General features: G+C 45.9%; 1 protein-coding gene across 1 annotated transcript in view; it reads left to right on the forward strand.

The window, feature by feature from the left end:
• Window positions 1-24602, forward strand: part of LOC144168206 (phospholipid-transporting ATPase ABCA3-like) — a 38685-nt gene that overhangs the window by 9423 nt on the left and 4660 nt on the right. The window contains exons 3-7 of the mRNA XM_077697242.1: window positions 441-595; window positions 1639-1794; window positions 14072-14244; window positions 15673-15883; window positions 22832-23009. Coding sequence (XP_077553368.1) covers window positions 441-595; window positions 1639-1794; window positions 14072-14244; window positions 15673-15883; window positions 22832-23009 — 873 coding nt within the window. The remainder of the gene's footprint in view (window positions 1-440; window positions 596-1638; window positions 1795-14071; window positions 14245-15672; window positions 15884-22831; window positions 23010-24602) is intronic.

Below are 24602 nucleotides of genomic sequence, written 5' to 3' on the forward strand. Positions count from 1 at the left end.
AGCGTCCACTCTTGCGAGCCAAAAAAAAATCTGCACAAAGAACGCTTCCGGCAACTCCTTTACAACAGAAAGCACTCATTTCTTATTTGCGTAATAAACCGTCTTGGCATTATCCCAAGAAAGGTGGATGACTGAAGCCGGCAGAGAAGACGGGCGCCTTCTGCTCCGCACGACCGGAGCGGCAATGGCCCCCATACAATGCATTGGCGGTATAAAAAAGGCCTATTCAGTAGTATAAGCTTGTATCAATTCAGGGTTGCTATAAGGTACCCAGCCTCCGTGTTGGTTACGCTGCACTATACAGCACTACCACAATCTCATACAGCACTACGGCAATCTCTTAAAAGGCCAAATAAATCGTAGACACTATTCGAAACAATATGCAAACTCTACGGGCGCCAAACAAGAGGCTACCCATGACCCTCTCTGTGTATGCGCAGGCTTTGCGGGCTGTAGCTCTGGCCAAATTCTCATCGGCAACTACGACATCAAAACGTGCACCAGAGACGCCCGTGAGAGCATAGGGTACTGCCCTCAAAACAACATTCTCTTCGACGATCTCACCGTTGAAGAACACGTCATGTTCTTTGCCCTGGTACGTGCCCGTGTTTGCTTCACTGTGGCCTGAATGATTTTTGTTTGCATATTGAGGTTGAACTCGCCATATTTGTAAAAATGTCTGTAGCTCTTCAGGGTTTGTGCAACGGATTTGGAGTAGCCTTGTTTTCACTCAGGCTGTTAGCGCGACTTGTCAAGCAGGTGGAACGATGCGCGAGGTGTGCCTGACTGCTCTCAGGAGGAACTGAATGGGGAAGTACAAAGAAAAGTGGAATGTGGGAGCGTGATGCATGTTTTGTTCACTGGGAGTTTGAAGCGCGCGAGTGAATCGAGGTCTTCGAAATAAGTACGGGCGCGAGTTCCTCGACACGTCCCACCCATGTTTGGTGGTGTCGTGGGGCACCTATTAAAGACAGAAGAAATGTAAAACATTTCCGGCTTCGTCTATAGCTTTGCCGCCCACAAAAAAAACCAAGGAAGTGTTTTCGGCATCTGGAAGGAGTGACAAAAATGGCATAAAATATTTTAGCACCAGCTTGTACTAACTAGCAGAGCCAGACAGTTCCCACTCGCACTGAATGTGGGCAGCTTTACCGGTTATGTGGGACCAGCGTTTCAAAGACTCAATTCCAAACACAACGCTGCACTCCAACTAAAAGTTTATTCGAAAAAGGGGAGATAGCAAAAAAATACTGTTTCCAAGAGCCAACCGGGCCGATATCTTTTGTAGTGCCCACAGCAATTCGTTCTCCCTACCCGCTCGATTACGACTTTTAAGACTGGCGGACCAAGTCTATAACCACTGATGTCACTCTAGCCTGACCGTAAGAACTCCACTTTTGTGTTTGTGTTTTGCATTTGTAGATAAAATTCACTGGTTGTCGGTTGAAGAGCCGCGAAAAACCATTTAGAAATGGTAACGGTTTCAATTTTCACTCACAAGCGAGGTGTGCGCCTTTTCAGATGTGAGGTGACGAAAGCGATGATTATCTTATGGTATTTGTGTCGCGATTCTGCGTTTAGAGTAACTTGCAGGATTACATTCGCTTAACCTAACGTGTTGTGTTCTTCTCGCCGCAGTTGAAGGGAATCCCGCGCTCCAAGGTTCGCCTTGAGGTGGTGAATCTTCTCAACGACGTTGGCCTTATGGCGTACAAAACAGCATTTCCGTATGAGATGACCCTGGGTACACAGAGGAGACTCAGCGCAGCACTGGCGATCTTGGGTAGCCCGAAGGTGAGGTCAAGAGTTTAAAATTCAAAGCGTTGTTTGCCGTGGTAGACACTAAAGTGGCATTTTATTGCTTCTAAACGCCTCAAAAATTTATCTGTGTCCCCACAAATGTTTCTGGAACGTTGCCGTTTTGTGAAGACAGAGGACGAGAAAAAGTCAGAACAGGACTGCGTTTGCTTTCAGGTGATATTTTCAAGATGTGACATTGCTTTTAGGTTTGGCAAATACTCAAATTTTGTTCCTTCGGCCAGTCTGTCGTTGTGTAACGCCAGTAAACCTGTGATATTACTGGTAGGCAGTGTGTTTGCTAGTGGATTACTGGTTTATTGCGAATGGTTGACCACTGGTTTTCAATAGTGGTGACCCATTAGTGACTGCCCCTGGGCCACCGAGAAGTAACCAGCGACGCACAATTTCCGAGCGACCGACAGGTGACCCACAAGGGACTGGAGATGTAGGCGTTTCCCATTTCTTGCTTGTGGCTCGCTTAGAGCTAGGGAAGAGAGAAGGACGTAGAGTTGGAAGGAAATAAGGAAAGGGAAAAGCAGTGAACTTGGAGGGCGAGGTGCGAATGGGAGTAGATACAAATATGAAGGAGTGGCTGGAGGAGGAGGGCCGTTTCTGGTAGTGTGGTAGAAAAGCAATATTTACAAGGCATTTTCGGCGAAAGAAAATAACAGCGGCCGTTTTTTCCCGTTACTTTGAAACCGTTGGAACGACCTTCATGTGGCACAATTGGCGGGGAAAACATGGAGAGCAGATGGGAGCAGCGCGAAGAAAAACGATGCTGGCATGATGATTCGAAGTTTTTTGTCGCACCTTTCGTGGCTGTGCACCCCCCCCCCCCATTTTTGTCACATTGATGTTCATGGAAGCTTCGCTCAAAATTAAAGCGCGTGCATGGTGTTAACCTTCAAGGTTAAGTCACAGATTAGAAAAATGTTCGCATGTATTATACAGAATGAGCGACTTGAATCCTTCAGAAAATGGCGGGCACGAAGCCGGAGCGGCCGCGCATTCGCAGCTGGAAGAAGTGTTTCATGCAACTGGTTGCCAGTGGACAGTGTGCTTGAACATTTTCAGGAGGGCAGCATACGTTGATGCCGTATGCTTCTTTTCTAGCGAGATAACTTGTCGACATAGACCTAAGCACGTACAGGCACACGAGCAATGTGTGCAGGAAGGTTAAACCAACCGTCTGGTTTTGCCACTCCAGCGCGTCAAGATCAGCTGTGGTGCTGCGGATAGGGCTGTAAGGGAGCTCCCAATTTCTGACGGGAGACACGTGGGTCCAATGTATCCTCAAAAGAGCCCATAAAGAAATATTAGGTGTGGGGTACCTTAGAAACGCACAATGTTCGTCCGCGTCCTTGCGCATAGCATTTACAATCGCAAAAAATCACACAGGCACCGGCACCGGCACGATTCGAGCCTGTGTCTGGTAGACCAGACAGAGTTAGTGTCAGTCGTCTTACAGAGTTAGTGTCAGTCGTCTTACCCATTGGACTATGAGCGTGAGTTAGTACCCGATAGTCAAACGCCTTACTCCGCCGCCGCCTGTAACGGTGCGGAGTGCCTTAGGACGTCCCAATGTCCCTCCGCGTCCATCAGTGGGCACACAACCATTAAGGGAAAATCAAACGAAATTTGATTTGAGCCGTAAGTTGGTTTTATTTAAGGAATACTCAAAGGTTTAACTCACTGCTCAAATCGAATGACGGTCGGGGCGAAAATCGGATGTCACTCGGGGCGCACCTTGGATGTCATTTCGACTCCCCCTACTCCGCACCCTCGCCATCATCCTCGGAGTGGAGATGGTGCCATTTGTAATAAGGAAAACCCATTTATAGGCGGCCAGAGCATCATGAGTACTCAATCCCAAGACATACTTCTCAATTACGCGCCCCCTAGAAATGATGGTTATGGTGATTGTGGTGAATCTATACACGCCTGCCCCTTCTTTAGTAACGATGTACCCGACCTCAGGTCGCAGCGTCGGCATAGAGATAGAGCATCCGCCTGCCGTGCAGAAGGACCGTGGTTTGAACCCCGTACCGCACAAGTCAGACCTGTGACGCAGCAGAGGGTGCTAAGAATCCCTGGACCCGGACAGAGTGCCATTGGAATCTGAACCTTGCAACATTTAACGCGAGAACCTTACCTAGCGAAGCGAGTCTAGAGGTGTTTGAAGAATTGAAGGGCATTAAATGGGATGTCATAAGGCTTAATGAGGTTAGGAGGACCGGTGAAGCCCTTACGGTGCTGAAAAATGGACACGTCCTATGTTACCGTGGTCAAGTTGACAGAAGAGAGCTGGGAGTGGGATTTCTAGTCAATAAAAGCATAGCTGGCAACACAGAAGAATAATATAGCATTAACGAAAGGGCAGCAGGTCTTGTAATTAGGCTCAATAAGAGGTACAAGCTCAAGGTGGTACAGGGCTACGCGCCCACATCCAGTCACGACGACCAGGTAGTGGAACGCTTCTATGAAGATGTGGAATAGCCAATGGCTAAAGTAAAAACACAGTATACCGTTGTTATCGGAGACTTCAATGCTAAAGTAGGCAAGAATAAGGTTGGAGACAAGGCAGTTGGGAACTATGGTCTGGGCTGTAGCAATAGCAGGGGGGACCTACTAGTCGAGTTCGCAGAACGGAATAACCCCCGCTTCATGAATACCTCCTACTGCAAACGGGAGAGCCGGAAGTGGACGTGGAGGAGCCCGAATGGAGAGCATAAAAATGAAATAGACTTCATATTATGCGATAGACCTGGGGTCGTGCAGGGTGTGGAAGTGCTCGGAAGGGTAATGTGTAGTGACCACCGTATGGTAAGATCTCGAATTAGGCTAGATTAGGCTAGACCGCAGCAAGCTAGCACGAAAGAAGCCGATTAATGAGCTAAATTAAAAGAATTCAGTATCGCGCTTCAGAACCGATATTCAGCTCTTACCGAAGAAGCGGAGTTTACGACACAGGAAGCCAGCGACAACCTTACTAGCATTATCGCGGAGTGTACAGTAGAAGTCGGGGGCACGATGGCCAGACAGGATACTGGTAAGCTTTCCCAGGAGACGAAAGATCTAATTAGGAAATGGCAAACCATAACAATATCCACGCTAGCTGACAGAATAGAACTAGCGGAGCTTTCGAAGTTAATCAATAAGCGTAAGACAGCTGATATACGGAAGTGTAATACGGAAAGGGTCGAATACGCTGTAAAAAACGGAGGTAGCCTGAAAGCAGTGAAGAGGCGTCTTGGCGCGGGAAAAAAATCAGATCTATGCACTTACAAATCAGCTAGGCAATGCCATCACAAATAGGGATAAAATAGTCACAGTGGCCGAGGAGTTCTATAGGGACCTGTACAGTAGCCGGGACATCCAGGATAATGCCGAACGAGACAGCAGTTCAGAGGAGATAGACATCCCACCAGTAACGACCGAAGAAGTAAGGAAGGCTTTGAAAGAAATTAAACGGGGCAAAGCACCTGGTGAGGGTCAGATAACTGCCGACCTCTTGAAGGATGGCGGAGAAATTGTACTTGAAAAACTGGCAAACCTGTATACGCAATGCCTAATGACCGCAAGTGTACCGGAATCTTGGAAGAACGCGAACATCATCCTAATTCATAAGAAAGGCGACATGAAGCACTTGAAAAATTACAGGCCGATCAGCTTACTGTCAGTCGTCTACAAGGTACTTACCAAGGTAATCGCTAACAGAATTTCTACAACCTTAGATTTCAGTCAACCTAAAGAACAGGCAGGGTTCCGTAAAGGTTATTCAACAATGGACCATATTCCCACGATCAACCAGGTGATAGAGAAGAGTGCTGACTATACTGAACCCCTATATATAGCCTTCATAGATTATGAGAACGCATTTGACTCGTTCGAAACCTCAGGAGTCATTCAGACATTACGGAACCAGAAGGTAGACGAGCATTATGTATGAATATTGGAGTATATCTACAATGGGTCCACAGCTACCACCATCCTCCATAAGGAGAGCAGTAAAATACCTATAAGGAAGTGCGTCAGACAAGCAGACACAATCTCCCCAATGTTATCCACAGCATGTTTACAAGAAGTATTCAGAACATTGGATTGGGAACAGCTGGGAGTAAGGATTAACGGAAAATACCTCAGTAACATCAGATTTGCTGATAACGTTGCCTTGTTAAGTAACTCGGGGGATAAATTGCAGAGCATGCTTTCCAAACTGGACAAACAGAATAGAACCATGGGTTTGAAAAAATATGCAGAAAACCAAAGTAATGATCAATAACCTCGGGACAGCACAGCAGTTTGAGATAGGTGGCGAGGCAGTGGAAGTTGTAAGCGCGTATACCTACTTAGGCCAAATTGTGACGCCAGATCCCAACCATGAGGCAGAGATAATTAGAAGGATAAGAATGAGGTGGAGTGCGTACGGCAGATATTCTCAGATAATGAATGGCAGACTACTATTGTCCATGAAGAAGGAAGTGTATGACAGCTCTATCGTACCGGTACTCACCTACGGGGCAGAAATTTAGGGGCTCACTAAGAGGGTTTACCTTAACTTGAGAATGACTCAGCGCGCAACGGAATGGAAGATGATAGGTATAACATTATTTGACAAGAAGAGAGCGGAGTGGGTGAGGAAACAAACGTGTGCTAAGGACATATTAGTATAAATTAAGAAGAAATGACTGTGCGCAGGGCATGTAATGCGAAGGCAAGATAATTGTTGGTCATTAAGGTTAACAGAGTGGATTCCTAGAGAGGGCAAGCGTAGCAGGGGGTGGCAGAAAGTTAGATGGGCAGATGAGATCAAGAAGTTTGCAGGGATAAATTGGTTGCAGTCAGCGCAGTACCGGGGTAGTTGGAGATTATTGGCAGAGGCCTTTGCCCTGCAATGGGCCTAGATAGGATGGTGATTATTATGATGACCGCGCTATGGCAACCGGATAAAAAAAACCCGTATTGATGGAATTGCAGAAGGAGGCTTGGGATGCGACCTGATGTCGGCAACCATCGCCGGTAACGTACTCCCTCACCAGAGCAGGATTGGCCACCCTGGTGTAGTAATGGCCACAACCTGCCATTAATACGACAATTAACCCTCAGCCCTCAATCCGTCCTTCCCACAGTCGCTGCACAGATATATGCAGTAGCCGCGACATCCAGGTTAATACCAAAGGAGGAAGTAGTTCATAGGAACGCTAGTAACGACAGAAGATGTAAAGAAGGCTTTGAAGGAAATGCAAAGGAGCAAAGCACGTGGTGAGCATAAGATATCAGCATACCTTTTGAAGGATGGCGGCAAATTTTACTACAAAAAGGCAAACCTCTATACGTAATGCCTCATTACCGTGAGTGTACGGGAATCTTGAAAGAACGCGAACATCATCCTGATCCATAAGAAAAATGACATGAAGTTGATAAACTACAGGCCGAGCAGCTTACGGTCAGTCGTCTACAAAGTTATTCCCAAGGTTATCGCTCACAATTATTAGCACGTTCGATTTTCGTCAACCTAAAGAACAAGCAGGGTTTTGTAAAGGCGATTCAACAATTGAACGCATTAACACGATCAATCAAGTGAAAGAAAAATTGGCGGACTATACTCAACCCCTATATATAGCCTTCAAAGATTGAGAAAGCGTTTCACTCGGTCGAAACCTTAGCAGTCATGCCGGCATTTGAAATAAAGGTGTAGACGAGGCTTACGTAAGAATACTAAAAGACATCTACAATGGGTCCACAGCTACCATAATCCTCTATAAGGCGGGCAGTGAAATACCCATAGGGGAGGCCGTCAGATAGAGACACAATCTCTGCAATTTCATTTACAGCATGTTTACAAGAAGTATTCATAACATTGCATTACGAACAGATGAGCGTAAAGGTAATGGAGAATACCTCAGTAACCTCAGATTTGTTAATGATGTTGCCTTGATAAGTAACTCAGGGGACCAATTGCAAAGCATGCTTACCGCACTGGACAAACAGAGTAGAACCGTGGGCCTGAAAATTAATATGCTGAAAAATAAAGTAAGGATCAATAACCTCGGGACAGCACAGCGATTTGAGATAGGCGGAGAGGCCGTAGGAGTGGTATGTGAATATGTATACTTATTCACATAACACTACTTATTCTTATAGATAACACAACATACATTACTACATACATTCAGTATACATACTACATACACTACTACATACATACATTACATACCACTACTTCTACTTATTCTACTTGGAAACCGGGGTCTCGTTGTGACCCCGGATCCCAACTATGAGGCAGAGATAATTAGAAAGATAAGAATTGTGTGGAGTGCATTCTGCAGGCATTCTCGAATAATGAATGGCACTCTGCCATTGTGTTTTCTCGATGTGGGTGACAAGGAATCGGCGGTTACCTAGTCGCATAGATGGGTGGTTGTTTTGTTCTGCCGCATTTAGGGCAGACTGTTATCGAACATATCTTATAGCTATGCGGCCGGTGATTGATCTGCTCTTGGATGACCATTGAGTGGAAAAAAAGACATAGTCGGGGTTGTTTTCTGGAGAGAAAACACGATGGTTACTTGTATGGTTTTTGCCGAAATTCTCCCTTTGCCTTTTATTCTTTAACTTGGTGACGCATAGTTTCCCATTCTGCACACGAGGTGTCATAGACATGTGTAGGCAATACTACTATAACCGATAATTCTGCGCAAGGAACGCGACCTTCGAATAAAAGAAACCAAGACTTCCCTGCTCTCGCGGATACCATGTAGTCCTGTAGATAGCAAATACCCCTCAACAGCTGCTGGACATTTCTTATTCTTGATCATGGCACACTCACCCCTCTGCTCTGAAGTTTATGCATGGAAGAGCGAAGATTTCACTCACCGAATTCCCTCTCTTTCATGTCGATATCATGAGCTGACATAAATTGTGTGGATTTTTCAGAGAATATTTCTTCTGCAAGGAGTCCACGCTGATATTGCCTAGAAACTATATCATCACGCTTAACCTAATGATGCCAGGGTAGTATGAGCTGAACTCGAAATGAGATTAAGTCCGTATACCGCATGGCTGTCCTCTGGACGTGTCCATGGCAGGCTGCATAGTCACATTGACAGATATTTTTTTGTGCCGGACCGCGATGAAATCGGGGTCATTCGTACTAGAATCATCCGTAATGCTGAGTAAGCCTAGGAAGTGAAATGGAGGATCTCGAGTGGCTGACAGCCGTTGAAGGCTGTTCTCTCGACGGTTTGAGGAAGAATTTATGCAATTCTTCTTCAGACTGCTTCGTCGGACAGCGTTGCTTCACACTCTGCACTGGAGTGTCGTTTTTTACCTTTGAACTACAACCAGTAACTCTGCCCAGTTGGTGGCTATTCGCAATGCTTTCACCAGACCACGGGGTGCCTTCGAACACAAAACGCTCCCAATGCGATTTGAAGAGGCTCCGAAGAAGGTTTACTTAAAAAAATCGGCGTAATGCTCAGGTCCTAAGCTAAAGGCGGTTGGCGTATTTGTACACTTCAACCCCAAATTCAAGTGTTGCTTCTTCGTCGGCTTACAGAATCTCCTGCGGCTGATTCACTTTGAATGGTCACTGCAAACACAATTCTACTTCGTTCTGTGCATAAAAACGTTTGACAGTTGGGAATCAGTACTGAGAGAGCTCTTTGCCACCCATGGCGGTAAAATAGTTATTATAGTCTTTAATCCACTCGGCCAATGGCAGAGTGACCGGAATGGAAAGAAACAGAACAGTCATACAAAAACAGTTAGAAATGTTTACACGCGTCAGTACAACGGAGAGCATGACTGAGCATTAAGGGTGCGATAGATACAAAGAATTCCTCAATACGTCAACACAGTTTACTGACAGAGCCATTGTTTCATGATCGTTTGCTGTCACAGTAACTTTTTCTGCGGGCATACTAACGTATGTCTCTCTAAGCCGGCCGTGCTTTGGACGCAACTCTGAGTGGCACCGCGGGACACCGTAGCTTCCCCAAGATGCGTTATCTTCTCAGGATTTCCCAAATGCTTGCAGAAAATTCTTCACAACCGACCAAGCGTTGTGACAGATTCTGACTAATAACGAGTTCGGAACCTGCTATAACGGATAACTTACGGACTGGACGTAGATGTCCAGCCAGCGTTCCGGCTTCTAAGAGGGTGGCCGCTATCCCAGCGCCCGTCATCTGGTTTTCCACCGCTTCATTCTTGATTTTGCCGTGGACACGAATACTGCTGAAAGAATGCCATCAATATTGGTTGAGGTTTTGCGATATTCGCGTGAAAGCTACAAAAAATTCGTGAACACACTGTCAAAGCCACGAACCGATGGCTTCACACTTCGAGTTACTACGTGGCTGCTATCGTTGTTTGTCACCGCGTCGTTTGTGCCGGCATCTCACCAGGGCGTTCCCTTCCCGTCGCCTCCGGCGGCATGTCAGAAACGGGCCCTTGCTCGGCACGTCCCAGCTCGTTACAGCTCAGCGTGAAAAGCACGTGTCCGTTCGCCCTCATGTTGAGCTAGGGAGCCCATTTGGTGATGCTCTTTGGTCTTCAGGCGCAATTTCTCCTTTCGTACCGAGGAGTGACGTCGATAAACGCCTTTTATTTATTCTCATGTGTTGACGAACCATTTTCGACATAAATATGGGGGAACGGAATTAAAAAATAAAGGATGGCAAACAAGATGGGTTTGACAAAAACAAGGCTCCAATCCACGCCACAGTAATTACCCACGCTGTGACACGTGAATTCACACACGTGGCTCTTTGCAGAGCCACGTGTGTGAAGTCAAGTCGAATGGGCGGGAGACTTGTGCATTGTGCTATTTACCCAGCCTCAACTCTGCCAGCCGTTGCCTAGAATTCGCGGAGGTGGCGTATTGAACGCAGTAGCGTCGGCCAGTGCCGGGCTAGAGCGGTGGGTGCCGCTGCTCTAGCCCGGCCGTGCGTCGGCGGAAAGAAAAGGGACAGGAGCGTCCTTCGAAGACTGAGGATGAGGGCCGCACGCGAGGTTATGGCGTCATTTGTCTCACTGCCCCCTGTTCACCCTAGTTTCATGTGTCGCCTCCGAAAAGCGGCCTCTCCCTCGCCAGATGCTTTATCCAAACCACCCTCTGTAACCCTGTCTGGGGGTGCCTCTAGAGAGTCATGGCGACAGTGACCCGTACTGGTCCAAGCAACCTACGGGTCTTTAAGAAAAGACAGAAAAGTGGAAAGGGGCTTATCAAAGGGGCTTATCAATGTTCGGGAGAGGTACAGTGTGCAATTTTTTATGAGCAAGGTGTGGCTTGTAATGCAAGTATTCCATTGCTATAGGACTAACGGCTAGAAATTTTATCGCGTATTCGCCGTGTTTATCTGGTGATCATCCGTGGAAAAGAACAAACAGAACGAAGGTTTTCCGGAAAGTGCGGGATGGTGTTCTCGGTTTATCGCATTTGTTTTTGAGGCCAGTGGTCAGGATATATCTGTTTCTTCGTAAAGTTGAAGTCAGCTTTACGAAGACAGTTTGTCTGCTGCGACTTCGAAGTCTTTTGCCTGAATTCGTTTTGGGCTCAGAGTACATGAGGGGTTTGGGCATGAATTTTTTAAGGAGGTGTTGTGGCCATATCGTTTTCTTGCAGTGCGTTTTTTAGAGTACAGTAGAACCCCGCTCCTACATTCCCCAGTGCTACGGTTTCCCGGCTGCTACGATTATTGGCATAGTCCCGGCGCAGCTGACATGGAGTCCGATGTATTCAAATCCACACTGTTACATCATGGCTCAGAGTACGTTCCCGGATCATTCGTCGCCATATGACACCCCGAATCCACCCGGGCAACATTCGCGGACCGCCATTTTGATGTTGGACGGGCCTTGACTTGGCTTGGCTACGGAACTAAATGCATAAAGCCGCACGCGGATGCGATTCGTCACCACTAAATGGCCCTGTTACTCTGTCACCATGATGACTGCACTTACAACAGAAGTTTCACTTCGGAATGCCTGAAGTGCGCGTTTGCCATAAAGTACCGCCGCAAGAATAGCACGCGCTCTAATCGTTATAGTGCGCTTCAAGCTTTGAAAACACTGCTGAACCTACAACCACGAACTTTATCCTGCCTTGATGGCGTCGCGGAAACGGGAGGCGCTTTCCCCCCAGGAAAAGCTTGACGTACTAGTCCCAGTAGACAAGCAGCCAGCACGGAAGAGAGTCAACATCGCTAGGGACCTTTCATTGCCGCGCGGGGTGTTTTCTAGCGCTCATGAAGAGCGGCAATCGTACATTATCGAGTGTTTTAAGGTTCGCAAGCCATAGTTACAGAAATACATGGTTGCAAGTCAAAGCTACACTGTTTTCGTTCATTTTCGAAGGTTTACTCACTGCTGCGTTTTTCCGGTTGTTACGTTTTGCTTTCCCGGTACGGTGAAAAACGTATGAAAAGGGTTCTATTGTATTAAGTAGGCTGAGTCGAAAAAGAACTGTACAAAGATATTGTCGAGAGTGTATTTACATTGCCAATACACCGGAGGAGGTGAAATCTGGGGCCTGACACATATGTACTTCAGCGAGGTCGAAGAATGCCAGTCCCGGGTGGAATCAAATCTTTGTTTTTAATCTCCATATTGGAACAGTTGAAGTAAAGACCTGGATGAAGGAAAAGAGATGGTGTGCCTAGGGGTGTGCGCTGTTGTGTCGAAAGGCAGAAACAATTGAGCATGTGTTGTTAAGTGTTGGGGAAATGTGTTCTCTTGGGACGTCCTCCAGCGAACACTCAAAAAAGATTTGCCGGTGGATGCTTGGAGTACTAGGTTTCTGAATATTGAAAAAGAGGACGGTGTACTGTCTCACCCCATTATTCTGTATGGATTGCATAGCGTCTGGAGAAACAGGATGGCGGTACGCTACTCCGACCCAGACGTGACACCCATCATACAGTAATTCCGTGTCGATACGTACTTTTGTGCACATACAAAAACTTCAGCCCATGGAACCCGACAGGCTACCCACAACTGAAGAGAGAAAAAACTTCTGTAAAGACTTCTGCGTTGCTCGGGGGGGGGGGGGGGTGCTGCTGTTACCAGTAGCCCCAAAGAACGGCTTTTCATTGTGCTGGAGGAAGACCTCCTATGCTCCTCTGTCGAATTGGACTGGGTCGAATTGTACTCTGTCGAGTAGCACTGGGGTCGAATTGTTCAACGAATTTGCGGTATTGTGTGCGTAGTCCTGGTGTATTCTGCATGACGTGGTGGCATATTTTATTCGCTTTGTCCGTAACACTGCTTGCGTGCTATTTGTTGAGGCAGCGCCGCACCGCTGTTTCCCTGGTGCGGTTCAGGTACACACCTCGTTGTCCATCGTAGAAGCTTCAGCTACTTTGCTATCTCACCTGCCGGTTATCATTTCCCGGAGTCTGTGGTGCACGAAAAGCAGTTTTATTTTGGGCGATTCCGCGTGCATTTGCGCTGGGTTGGCTGCTCGTTTGGTTCTGCGCCGCGCTGCGCCATTCTGTGCCGCGCTCCGCCACTCCCACTACTTATCAGCAACACATCGTCATGCGAGACCACGTTTCCCATAGATAGAGACCACGTTTCCCATAGATTGGCGTAGATATTCATCACCGTGGGCAGCACTCCCCTGAAATCTGAAGAGAAACTGTCGCGGGGACGTAGTGTGTTGTGCGATAACTTCGTTTTCAGTCATGAGGTGGTGCCTATAGATGTGCCACATTGTTCATATCGATGTAGGTGGGAGATGTGGACTGGTGCGACTGGGTACTGTTATTACTACCCCTGTTTTAGCACTGCATCAGTTTTGGCTGTGCAAGTCATTTATATTCTACGTCCTCAATTGTATGCAAAAATCACTCGTAGATACTTTTCTAATTCACTTTTAGAAGTCTACGGCCACAGCTAAGTCACTATTTTCTTTTCTTAGTCTGAAAAAATGAATGAGGTGTAGGGGTCCGCGGGAGTCGTGATAGTTTCTTCTTCCTCGAGGCCCTGGTGTATATACGACCAAAACAACATTTACCCTATTTTCATTTCAACTGAACTAGTTCTTTCCTTCATGGAAGCTTCACATAAAAATATAACTCCCTTTAGAGCATTACGTTAACGGTTTTTTTGTTCAGGGGGTCATTTTGTGAGAGACGTCGATTCGACACCAAAACTACTCTACGAGGTCATTTTAAAACACCGCAGCATTTCACAATTCACTCATTTAGACGCTTCACTGAATCCATTTCGGTGCCTGATTAGTGCCCAAATTATTTTCTCTGCGCAGATACTTGTCATGGATGAACCGACGTCGAACATGGATGCTGACGGACGTCGGGAGATGTGGCAGCTGCTGCTGCAGGTCCGCCGCAACGCCACCGTCCTGCTTACTACTGCGATTCTGGAGGAAGCCGATGTGCTGGGAGACCGAATCGTAGTGATGGCCAATGGAACGATCAGGTAGGGCCCTTTTTTCAAGCTGTTGTAGGAACACCACCAGATATAAAGCTGTCGAATAGGACAACAAACTAGATCCGTTACTAAACTCTAGCGAACTTCTGTAAGCAAGTACAGACGACGAAACCTACTTTTTTTAGTCACGAACAAGTTGTCCAAAATACATAACACAAACTGTGGGGCCCATAGCCGAAGCTAGTTTAGGCGCATTACAGAAATACACAATACAGCAGCAAAAATTAAACAGGTGAGTCAAAAGATACTGATTACAAAACAATGCACAAAAACCAAATAATTACAAAAATTCCACAGAACAAGAAATGAACCGGTGTTCATGCGATGTTAGATAGTTAGTACCTTTTTAGTGTAAATACAAAGTTATTAGCTGTTTTTATTTATATAGGTAAAGTGTTCCAAACTTTTGCTCCGTAATATTCTGGTAACCGTTGACCATAGGTATTTCGGGTAACAGGTAAGTTAAAATTCAGGTTACTAGCATTCCTAGCGTTCCTTGTAGGAACACAAACAAATTTATTGAAAAAAGATGGCAATGTAGAATAATTGTGTTGACAGCTATACAGACCTTCATTTTACTGAGAAGCAAGAATGGAAGTATTTGAAGCTCAGAGAATAACGGACGGCTGCGAACACAATAGTTAGAAAGTCTCATAGTACGTAATGCTCGTTTTTGAAGGCGGATGATGGGATCTGAATAAGTTTGATCTGTGAATTCCCAAGATTCGCAACAGTACGTAAAGTGAAAATGAAAGAGTGAGTAGTAAATAACCTTCCGAACTGAGATACTGAAGTACGTTCTGCTTCTTAAAAGGGCGAAACAGGACGATGCAAGATTAGAGGACATCGTTTCTATGTGCCCTTTCCAGTTCATATGGCAGTCTAGAGTCACGCCTAGATAATTGATGCAGTCAACTTGCTCCAGCCAGCAACTATAAAAATATTAATTGTTAATTACCTGCTATGTCTTCACAGAGGAACATGAGAGCGTTTAAGCTGCTTTTGTACGGTCGTCCTGCTGTGATGTGGTTCCTCGCGATTTGTTTTTAAATAGCGCACAATAAACAAAGACACCCTGGTTTTGCCAATGTTTAAGATTACTACCTTTACAGTTGCCGGAACAGAAAGCCGCTGGAGAAATATTGACACTCAGAAGTAATCCTGGCATAAGGAAGGAAGACACAAATATGACTGGCAGGAAAGAACAGTATGAACCTGTAAATAACAAAGGCAGGCAAAATCATAATGTTGAAATCTAGGTTTATATGCACAGTCTCGTCTGTTCTCAACCGTCATGTTGATGGTGCTGTTTTTGTTTTCAATACTGTAGCACCGACGGAAAAGGCGCGAAGCTGTCTTTCCCTAATCCCCGGTAAACATGATCTAGAGCTGTAAAGTTTGGTGGTCTTTCCGCAGGTACATCGGGTCCCCAACTTTCCTGAAGGAACTGTTCAACACCGGCTACTGCTTGCACATCAACAAGTATCCCAAGTGCAAAGTTGCGGCCATTAGAAAACTTCTCCAGAAATACGCGCCTAAGACCAAGCTCCGGCATAACACCAACAGCGAGGCCGTGTTCATGCTTGGACAGGCTGTGTCCTCACGCAGCCTCATCGCCATGTTTATGGTGGGCGCTTCCTCCTCTCATGCGTAATGCGCTGTGTAGTATCGAAGCCAAGATGAAATTTTGCATGAACGTCTTCGTGGATATTTTTTACATTATGCAAAAAAAAAGCCTTCCCACAGCTACGGAACGAATCCATGCCATTGTGGTGGCTTGGTGGCTTGTATAACCGCCCTCGGCGAACAAATTGCGCCTTTGCAGAACGCCGTATTCCCTAACAAAACTGTTATTTAGCTTGGCCCGTAAAATGTAGCTCCACTGCAGCTATAGGCGTCAAAATCAAAATGTCTAGAAATATTTGGATGACTATTAGGTGGGCACTTCACCTTGCACTTATTCATATCCACGCACGGCGAAGTTAGTGTTACCCCTAGAACGTGTTCAATGCTAAATTCAACGTTAGACCATAATTGAATTCTAAATAGGTACGGAGGCTAGGCTGGTGCCTCTAAGCTACATTGATACAACCATCTCACGTTAAAAAGCAGAGATTACTGGTGGCGACATTCGAAGATACATAAGCGCGACATTGGCAAAGAAATATTAGAAGCTGCGGCCATAATTCTAGAAGAGCTGTATTTTCCCGATACCTGGCTCGGGCACAACGTTTTCTTGTGAATTTAGGGACTGTGTGGTTTAATTAGGAAATGTCTAACTGCCTATTTCTTATGTAATCTTCGTTTTGTACTATTTTGATGATGTACAGGGGGCGTAACAAATTATTCTAGACTTTATTTTCAGGATGCTATTGAGATTGATTGATTGTAGGGTTTAACGCGCCGACGCAACGCAGGCGATGAGGAGCGCCGTAGTGAAGGTCACTGGAATAATTTTAAACTCCTGGGGATCTTTAACCTGCGCCGAAATCTTGTACACGCGGGCATTTTTGCTCTTCGCCTCCATCAGAAAGCGGCCGCCGCAGCCGGGAATCGAACCCGAGACCTCGTGCTCAGCAGCGCAAAGGAAGCTATTGAGCGTCACATGCGTAGCAGAGCTGAAAAGCGCGTCGGTGTTATGAGACGACGGAAATAAGCTTGTCGCTTCGGTGCAAGTGTTCGTCATGATCATGGCGAGAATTGATCGCTGCAAGACTGCACGTGTGGGAAGAATGGAAGAAAGTGGAGGCTGTGTGGGAACTTGTCACTCGTCTGGAATATTGTACGTCCAACAGTCTCGCAGATAAAGAGTATTTTTTTTTATCTTTATTTGTGAGGGCACCGGAATAATGTTACTAAGGGTTGCATTGTGTGCATATTAGTAAACCATTGAGAACGACAGTTGAAAGAAGGAACGCGATAGAAAGATACGTAATCCCAAACACACGCCAATGTAAAACGAAGGAAAGCGCTTTGCGCCTGTCCTTCCGTTCGTTCGTGTTATTTATTGATCTCCGCCGGCGCACCCCAAAAACCCTTTTATTGCTACAGTGCGTGCCCACAGCTTCAAAACCTAAACACACTTAAACATGAAACACCAGCTTCCTTACCCGGCACGCCGCCTTAGTAAAGGTTAACTAAATTGCACTGCCCGTTTCTTCGGGAACATATCTAGTAAACAAGATGCAACGAACTGCAGCACAACAACTAACACCTACTCTTAAATGACCTCGTTGTTAGCGCAAGTTTTCACCTCACTTTTGTTGAGGATATCTGCGCTAATGAGATCACTTCCGCATGGTTCTGATATCCATGAGGTAGGGATGCTATTCCAGTTATCCTCTTATCGCAAAACCACACAACTGTTTCTATTTATGCCCGCAGGTTTTGAGAGAGAACCCATTGGTTAAGGTTGGAACATGATGTCGTACACAAGAAAAAATGCTTACTCAGTAACTGGAAACAAGCCGAATGGGCAGTTCCATTTGGTTATGTTTCGGTAAATCCTCCAGCAGTACAAAGCTTACTCAATACCGCGGAGTGTTTAAAGCAGTAAACGCCTAAAAGTTCTAACCAAGTGACGGTGTAAATACGATGTACTTACAAAGCACTTCTCCAACCGACGGTGGAGTTGAGCACATAGCCTCCAATAAAACTCCGTCTGAGGAGATTCATGCCGGTAAAAGATACGTTTATGGATGGAGTAAAAGAACGAGCCTCTCGCGAGATCTCGGGGCAAACGAGAGGGCGGTCGTCAGAGGGCGGCCGCTGCTTCCGGTGGACGTGCAGGTAGACAACGAGCTCCGATATAACAAACGTGGCCTGTCCCGCGGATTTCCCCAAAAGCGACGACCTTGCTGCTCAAAAGGCATACAAGAAAGGAATGTATTAGCAATATACGCCAGGACTGTTCTCGAGGCATTGTGTGGGGCATGCGTTCACTTCACGGTGATGGAATGTGGTGGTGTATGTACACCAGCAGGGTGCTTGAAGTGCCAATCAGATCAACAGCTAGCGTAGGACTCGTCGACGCATACCAATGTTTCTACACAGATAGAGAATTTCGAAAACGTTAGGTATGCTTCCTGGCCTATTCTTCGTACTTCAGGAGGCGCATATTCGATGTAATCAGCTAATCCAGTGATGTTTGTCAGAGCCTAAAATTCAGATTTATTGATGCAACTATCGCGGACTGTGATGCCGGTGTAGTGGATTAACGTAACACGTTTATGTCTGGCTGCAATAATTTGCTAAATACAACCCAGCGAATGTCCTCATTTTTCATGAATGAATATTCCAGGCGCTGGACGTTGCCTTAAACTAAAGAGACGTCAAGCAAAGAGAAGGTGGTCGTTTGTGCAGTAGCCTCATCGTTTGCAGTGTACTACTTTTGTAAAGAGCACATGATTGTACAAAGTATCTATATTGCTTTATTGGCATGAAATCCTCCACCCACCGTTATATCCCCGAGGTTGCAGTGCCAGAAATGTTCTAAATGCGCCTTAAACATGTCGCGAAGCAGTTCGTTCAAGCAGAGGTCGTCCGCTTCTCCGCCCATCTAAAAAGCGCCCAACCAAAAGCGTCCCACCCTTTTTTAGGAATGTTTACGAACGCCGTGCTAGTGCACACCAAGGCACTGCTGCGCGCTCCCGCCGTTTAGGGAAAACGATTAAAACAATCTGGGACATACCTACACATACAAGTCGACTTGTTCAAGCTCCTGCGTGTATTCCAATGTCATGTTCCCACTCACGTAGTTAAATTTCTATCTCTTGCCTTTTTCCTTCGTGATATTTTTACATGTTCTTCATGTCTGAATGCTCTGATTATTTTTATTTTAGTGGCTCCTTGGGTTTTTTGTATTAGAGATGCCGTATCGAGGTGGCGTGGCTCTTCCGTAATGTTATTTCAGAGGTGTCTAATCATAGCATTCTTAAACTGTGTTACAATCTCGGTAATAATGGTACTCATTAAATATGGTGCTGATTTTCCTGATTCTTACCTAACATAAACCACATCGTTTAAAGTGGGCATGGACCTAACGTCCGCTTTACATCGCCTAGTAATTTTCCGTTCAGTTCGCGCTGAGTAAGGATAATGTTATGAGCTTTGTTTGGAGCTGCGCATAAAATATTTAGGGAATTTCAATGAGCACGAGCTACACAATAACTAATGAGTCAGGCCGTGATGCAGGAATTCTGACCACTTAAGGGTCATTAACGTGCGCGGAAATATCGACATACGAACAATTTGTTTGTCAAATCCATCACGGAACCGCCCGCCGTGGCCAGGATAGCACCAGAATCTTTGCACTCAGTAGTAAACCCGCACTGGTCCACCGCGCGGCTCGGAGCTGCGGATATTTAATAGCGTGTTTTATGTGCGAAATACTGATTGGTGTTTGTTTTGAGTTTTATGCGGTTTATTTCTTGGTGGTGCCAGAGTCCTTCAATGCTTTACTGGTCACGAAACTTCGGCGCTCCTTTCATATAGGGACCGCGGGCGCCACTACAGGCGCCACCGCCGGAACGAAGGGCATCCAGCCGCCGCGCGTGCGGCATATTGGCCAGCTCTTGGCGTGGAAACGCTCGCTACTTTTTTTCTCTGCGCGCTAATTAAGTGTGCTTTTTTTCCTAGTAGCTAGCGGTGAATAGTCAAGTTATTGTGTATATCACCTGCCTTTAATGGGGTTTTATTTTTCCAAGTAAATTACCGTCGACTTCGGCCGCAAAGGGCAACGGCTTCAGCGTCCTCTGAAAAGCGCTGCGCCGTCGTGTGTACGGATTTTTAAATCTCTGTGGGTTCATTTCTTAAAGCAAAAGTTGTAAACACCACACATACGGTAGCTACGTAGTCACGGACTGCTGCGGGCCTATCGAAAATACCATAAAAAAAACTGAAAGAAACCAAGCACGCGTCGTTCAGACTATACGCTTAATGAATTCGTTGATTACTGTGGAATGCAGAGAACGCTAAAAGAGATAGCCCAATAGTATTGTCGTTTCGATGAATGGGTACATACTTGAGAACATCTAAAAACGCTGCAGAAACGCGAAGGATCAAAGCACGAAGAGATATATGTTGCACCGTGTGTCTTTCCGCTTCCACGCTTTGTAATCCTTGCAAAGAAAAGGAAGTGAAAAAAGAACAATAAAACTGATTTTATCACACACAACAAAAAATTCAATATTAAGAAAAGAGCGTGGTCCAGCCTACAAAAAATGTTTTTTTGCGCTGCGATGTGCAGCACACGGAGGAAACAGAATATTGCCCCGTAGGCAAGAACGACGCAAAGCGTTTCTGAACGGAGTTTATTAAAGTGACCTCCTACTCTACAAAAGACTAGTACGAAACATAAAGAAGCAGTCCGCAGTGTGACGTGCACAGATGAACGTCAATAAAGTGAGTTGCGCGGCGTTGCAAACGCCGCGCAACTCCATGGAAATAGGATCGAGAACATTGTCGAAGAGACAAAAAATCAAGTTAGCGACAAGGTCACACCCTTTCCATACCAAATAATATTGCCCGACGTACGACAAAAAGAGCAAACGGGCGCTCCGGTTGAAACGCCAGATTAGAAAACCGGAAGCGGTCACGCGCGGTTACAAAACAAACAAAATGAACCCTAATGGATGATTCGCGGAAATATGAAAAGTAAAAGCACAAGGACGTTCCAAATCTTTCCTTTTACATGCCAACCTGAGCGCAAGGTAATACAAGTTAGCAAACAGGTAATGAAGCACCGCTACTACCTGTCTGATCTGACTAAAATCCGGCTTTAAGTTAGCCTTGTACAATTCTAGGTCCAGGATGTTCTCAACAGGATACATTGTTTTTTTCATTCTCCCACACAGTGCATTCCCACACACTCTCAGATGTTCAGAATAGAAGCTGAAATCTCCCGCATCTTGCCTTGGAATGGCGCGCCTCCCTTTCACACGCAGCTCCCCTTCGCTCGGTAAACAGAACAAGGAAACATTTTCTGTTTTGTCGTAGTACAAGGAACGACATCCCGGGACGCAACGCGTGTTCGGCATCGTTGCACTACTCCAGTCGCATCACAACAGCGCGAGATGCAGGTTACAGTTTTTTTCCCGCACAAAACAAACAACTCGCCGTGCCTCCGCCGTTCGAGCCAACGCAACGCCGCCCGGGGACTGACGTCAATGAGATGGTGGCGCCACCGCGCGGCGGTCAAACGCAGCATATGAAGCTCTCCCATTGAGTTACGGAGCAGTTTCGTGACCAGTAAAGCATTGAAGGACTCTGATGTTGCTTAGTCTTTCTTACCATATTTATTTGAGTTCCATTGATGGTTGATTAAGATTGTTTATTTTTGATACAAATATTTTGTTCCCTTTCTTGTTACGTGCCCCAACTGGGACTAGAAAATAAATGTCTATTTTGTTCTTTGCAAGGCTGGGCAGTGCCCTGCTGAGCTGGGTTCTTTAAATCACAAAATATTTCACCAGACACTCGAAAACACTCTTATCCATGGTGGTGCTTTCGGCGAAATGAAATGCTCCGTCGGATGCCTAAACACGCCCTCCTTCAGGAATGTTCTCAGTGAAATAAGAGTTAATAAATGTCCGGAAAAATTCCCCTCTTCAGGGGAGCAATAGACAGCATGAAATACTCTGCCACATGCCCTAAAAAAACTCTTCTCCTCAGCAGAGTGATGTGTAGCAAAATATACTTCGCTAAATGTCTAAAAAAAACTCTTCTTTAGCACAGTGTTTAAAATACTGCCTCTTCGCGGAGTAAACAAAACTCCGCGTACGTATGGCGCTAGAGGACAATCCACTTACTGCCTATCCGGAGTATTTTCCTTTAGAGTGTATATGTTGAGAAAGTTCCACAAATGATTACAGCACACGTGAAGAGGCTGCTGAGTGTTTAAAGCATCGCAAATCATGCAAAAATGGATTTTAACTGAGGCCATGGAAGATTACCGATTGTAAGCAAGCATGCAATGGAGGAAGGACTTGGGGGCCCTTACAAGGTACACAACGAGCGAAACCCTTACAGCTTTAAAACCTGGCAAAGGCAAGTGAGGGACACCTAAAGAACACGGCATCCCCGATAACCTTTTATTCATTGGTTTCAGTGTCGGACTATACTCCTAGTATAATTTCGAAGTTATAAAGGAAAGTGCATTCACGTTGCAGTATTTTCAAAACTTTTGATGTCACCAAGTAATCCCATGTTTGGAATCTCTAGTATAACTTTCTTGCTAAAGCTGATAAAGAAAGCATGTCTTAGAATCATATTTGGACCCAGTTACCTTGGAGCTTTCATTTAAAAAAAAAAAACGTCAGCATAGGCACCAATACGGCCAAATCATGGTGGCTGAGTATTGGAAACTTTGGTCAGAAATGATGTTGCGGAGAAATTGTGCTTCCGATTTAGGCGGGTGTGTTGGGTTGTGTGCGTGCTTGCGTCCCGGTAAGTGGATGTGCGTGTAATCCATGTGCGGCAAGTGAGGCTTTTCTGCTGTGGACGCTACGCGATCGCCCTATAGGAGTTGCGGCACGGCGCAGCCTCATCCTTTCAGTCGTTCTTTTCATGAATGCAGGATTTGGAGCAGTCCGTAGACGAACTTCGTGTCGAGTCGATTGGGCTCTCCATGAAGTCACTGGAGGATGTTCTAATCAAAGTGGGCGACCAGCGCCACATCCGCACCCGCCGCGCTACGAAACCAACTCTGCCTAAAGGCTCCAGTGACGGTGACGAAGATCATCTCGGCGCTAATCGTGAGATCTCTTGTTTTCGGGTTTCTGGCAGCTAACGGCTATTGCTTTGTTTGCCACACCTATGGGTTGTTCTTTCGTGGTGTTCAGAACAAAGAATCACAAACTAACAAAGCACCGCTGAACGCTCAACTGAAAAATTTTGCAAATTCTAGAGTTAACAAAACACTCGACATGAATGCGTTAGTTACTCTGAAGGTGAAAAATGCAGAAACCCTGGCTCACAGACACCACAAAAAATGGTGGGCACGTGGTACACAAAATCACCGAAGGCTCAAAGAACAAAATCAGGTCGAGGTACGCACAGCTTGCCAACAACTTTTCCGGGGTAGCTTCTGTAAATTGTTATTTGACCTGAGAAGGAAATCACTCGTTTTGTCTTGGTTGAGTTAGAAACAGTGGCCTTCAGAATGCCCGAAGAACAGGAATCCCAAATTCCACCGCATATCGAAGACTGCGGCTGATTTATGTTATTACGTTGTGCACTCTGACTTGGGAGAGTGCCTTTGAGGTATGTGCAGTGCCGACACGAGTGAGTTTAGCGTGCTAGCTCCAGCAGTAGACACTTGGATACTGGCAAACAACGATCCTGCAAGGAGCCCCTTTCAGGGTGATGGAAATTGGGATGTGGGTGCAATCGTAGCAAATTATAGCAGGAAGGTACCAGAAGCGAGTGAATGTACTGTATATTTAAGCGTAGAAGTGTATGAACAACACGTGAACGTAGCGCTACTTAAGTAGGTAGCGCATGCTAAATACGCAACCAACTTTTAGGGTAGACGCAAAGTAGGCTCCCGCTAAACCTTCTCTTTGCTGATGTCACGCTATCGGAATTCGTGCAAGATGGATAGTTGGCCTCAGCTCGTCACCTTGGATTCAGTGCAAAAGGAGATGAAGTGTTCAACACAATCGCTAGCCCTCTTTCGTAATTGTAAGTTATGTGCTACAGATATTCTGAATAAAACTATCACGTGGCAATTAGAGCATCAAGGCGCGTCTCCTTCCTTAGTTCCGTCGTTTACCCTGTTTTTTTTTAAGTATAACTGGCCTGGCCAAATCGTAGCACTTAACTCCGCTTTCCTAATAAGGTTGAAAGGCTTGTGTAGTTGCATTGGCGTATTTGCAACACCAGAAAGGGTGCGGCGCACATAAACAGCTCGTTCGATCGCCCTGTCGTGCATCCAGTTCTGACTGGCGCAGGCCAACAAATAAATTTAAGCAAAGACAGGATGTAAAGCCCTAGTGCCGGTAGTATTGCAATGACTTTATCCTTTGATAAGAACTTTAGCAACACTCATTACCCGACATAATACATTAAAACTCAGGTTACGGGGTTCGATATTTTTGTGATTGGTATCTGTTTCACGTATAAAACGTGCACATACACACAATCGTGCTCACAGCCACTCACGCGCTCACAAGCACACACAAGCCGCAAGCATGCACACACACGCTCACGATCACACGCACACCGATGTTCTCATAGACACAAGAATGTGTGGAGTAACTTCAAATGCACAAAAATTAACCGCGTGGTACGTTTCATGTCAAAAACCATAGTTTGCGCCACAATTCACTTTTCCTGTGTTTCTGGCC

Source organism: Haemaphysalis longicornis, unplaced genomic scaffold, assembly GCF_048455015.1.
Source record: "Haemaphysalis longicornis isolate Haplotype H1 unplaced genomic scaffold, Haemaphysalis longicornis Haplotype H1 scaffold_2, whole genome shotgun sequence".
Taxonomy (NCBI): Eukaryota; Metazoa; Arthropoda; class Arachnida; order Ixodida; family Ixodidae; genus Haemaphysalis; species Haemaphysalis longicornis.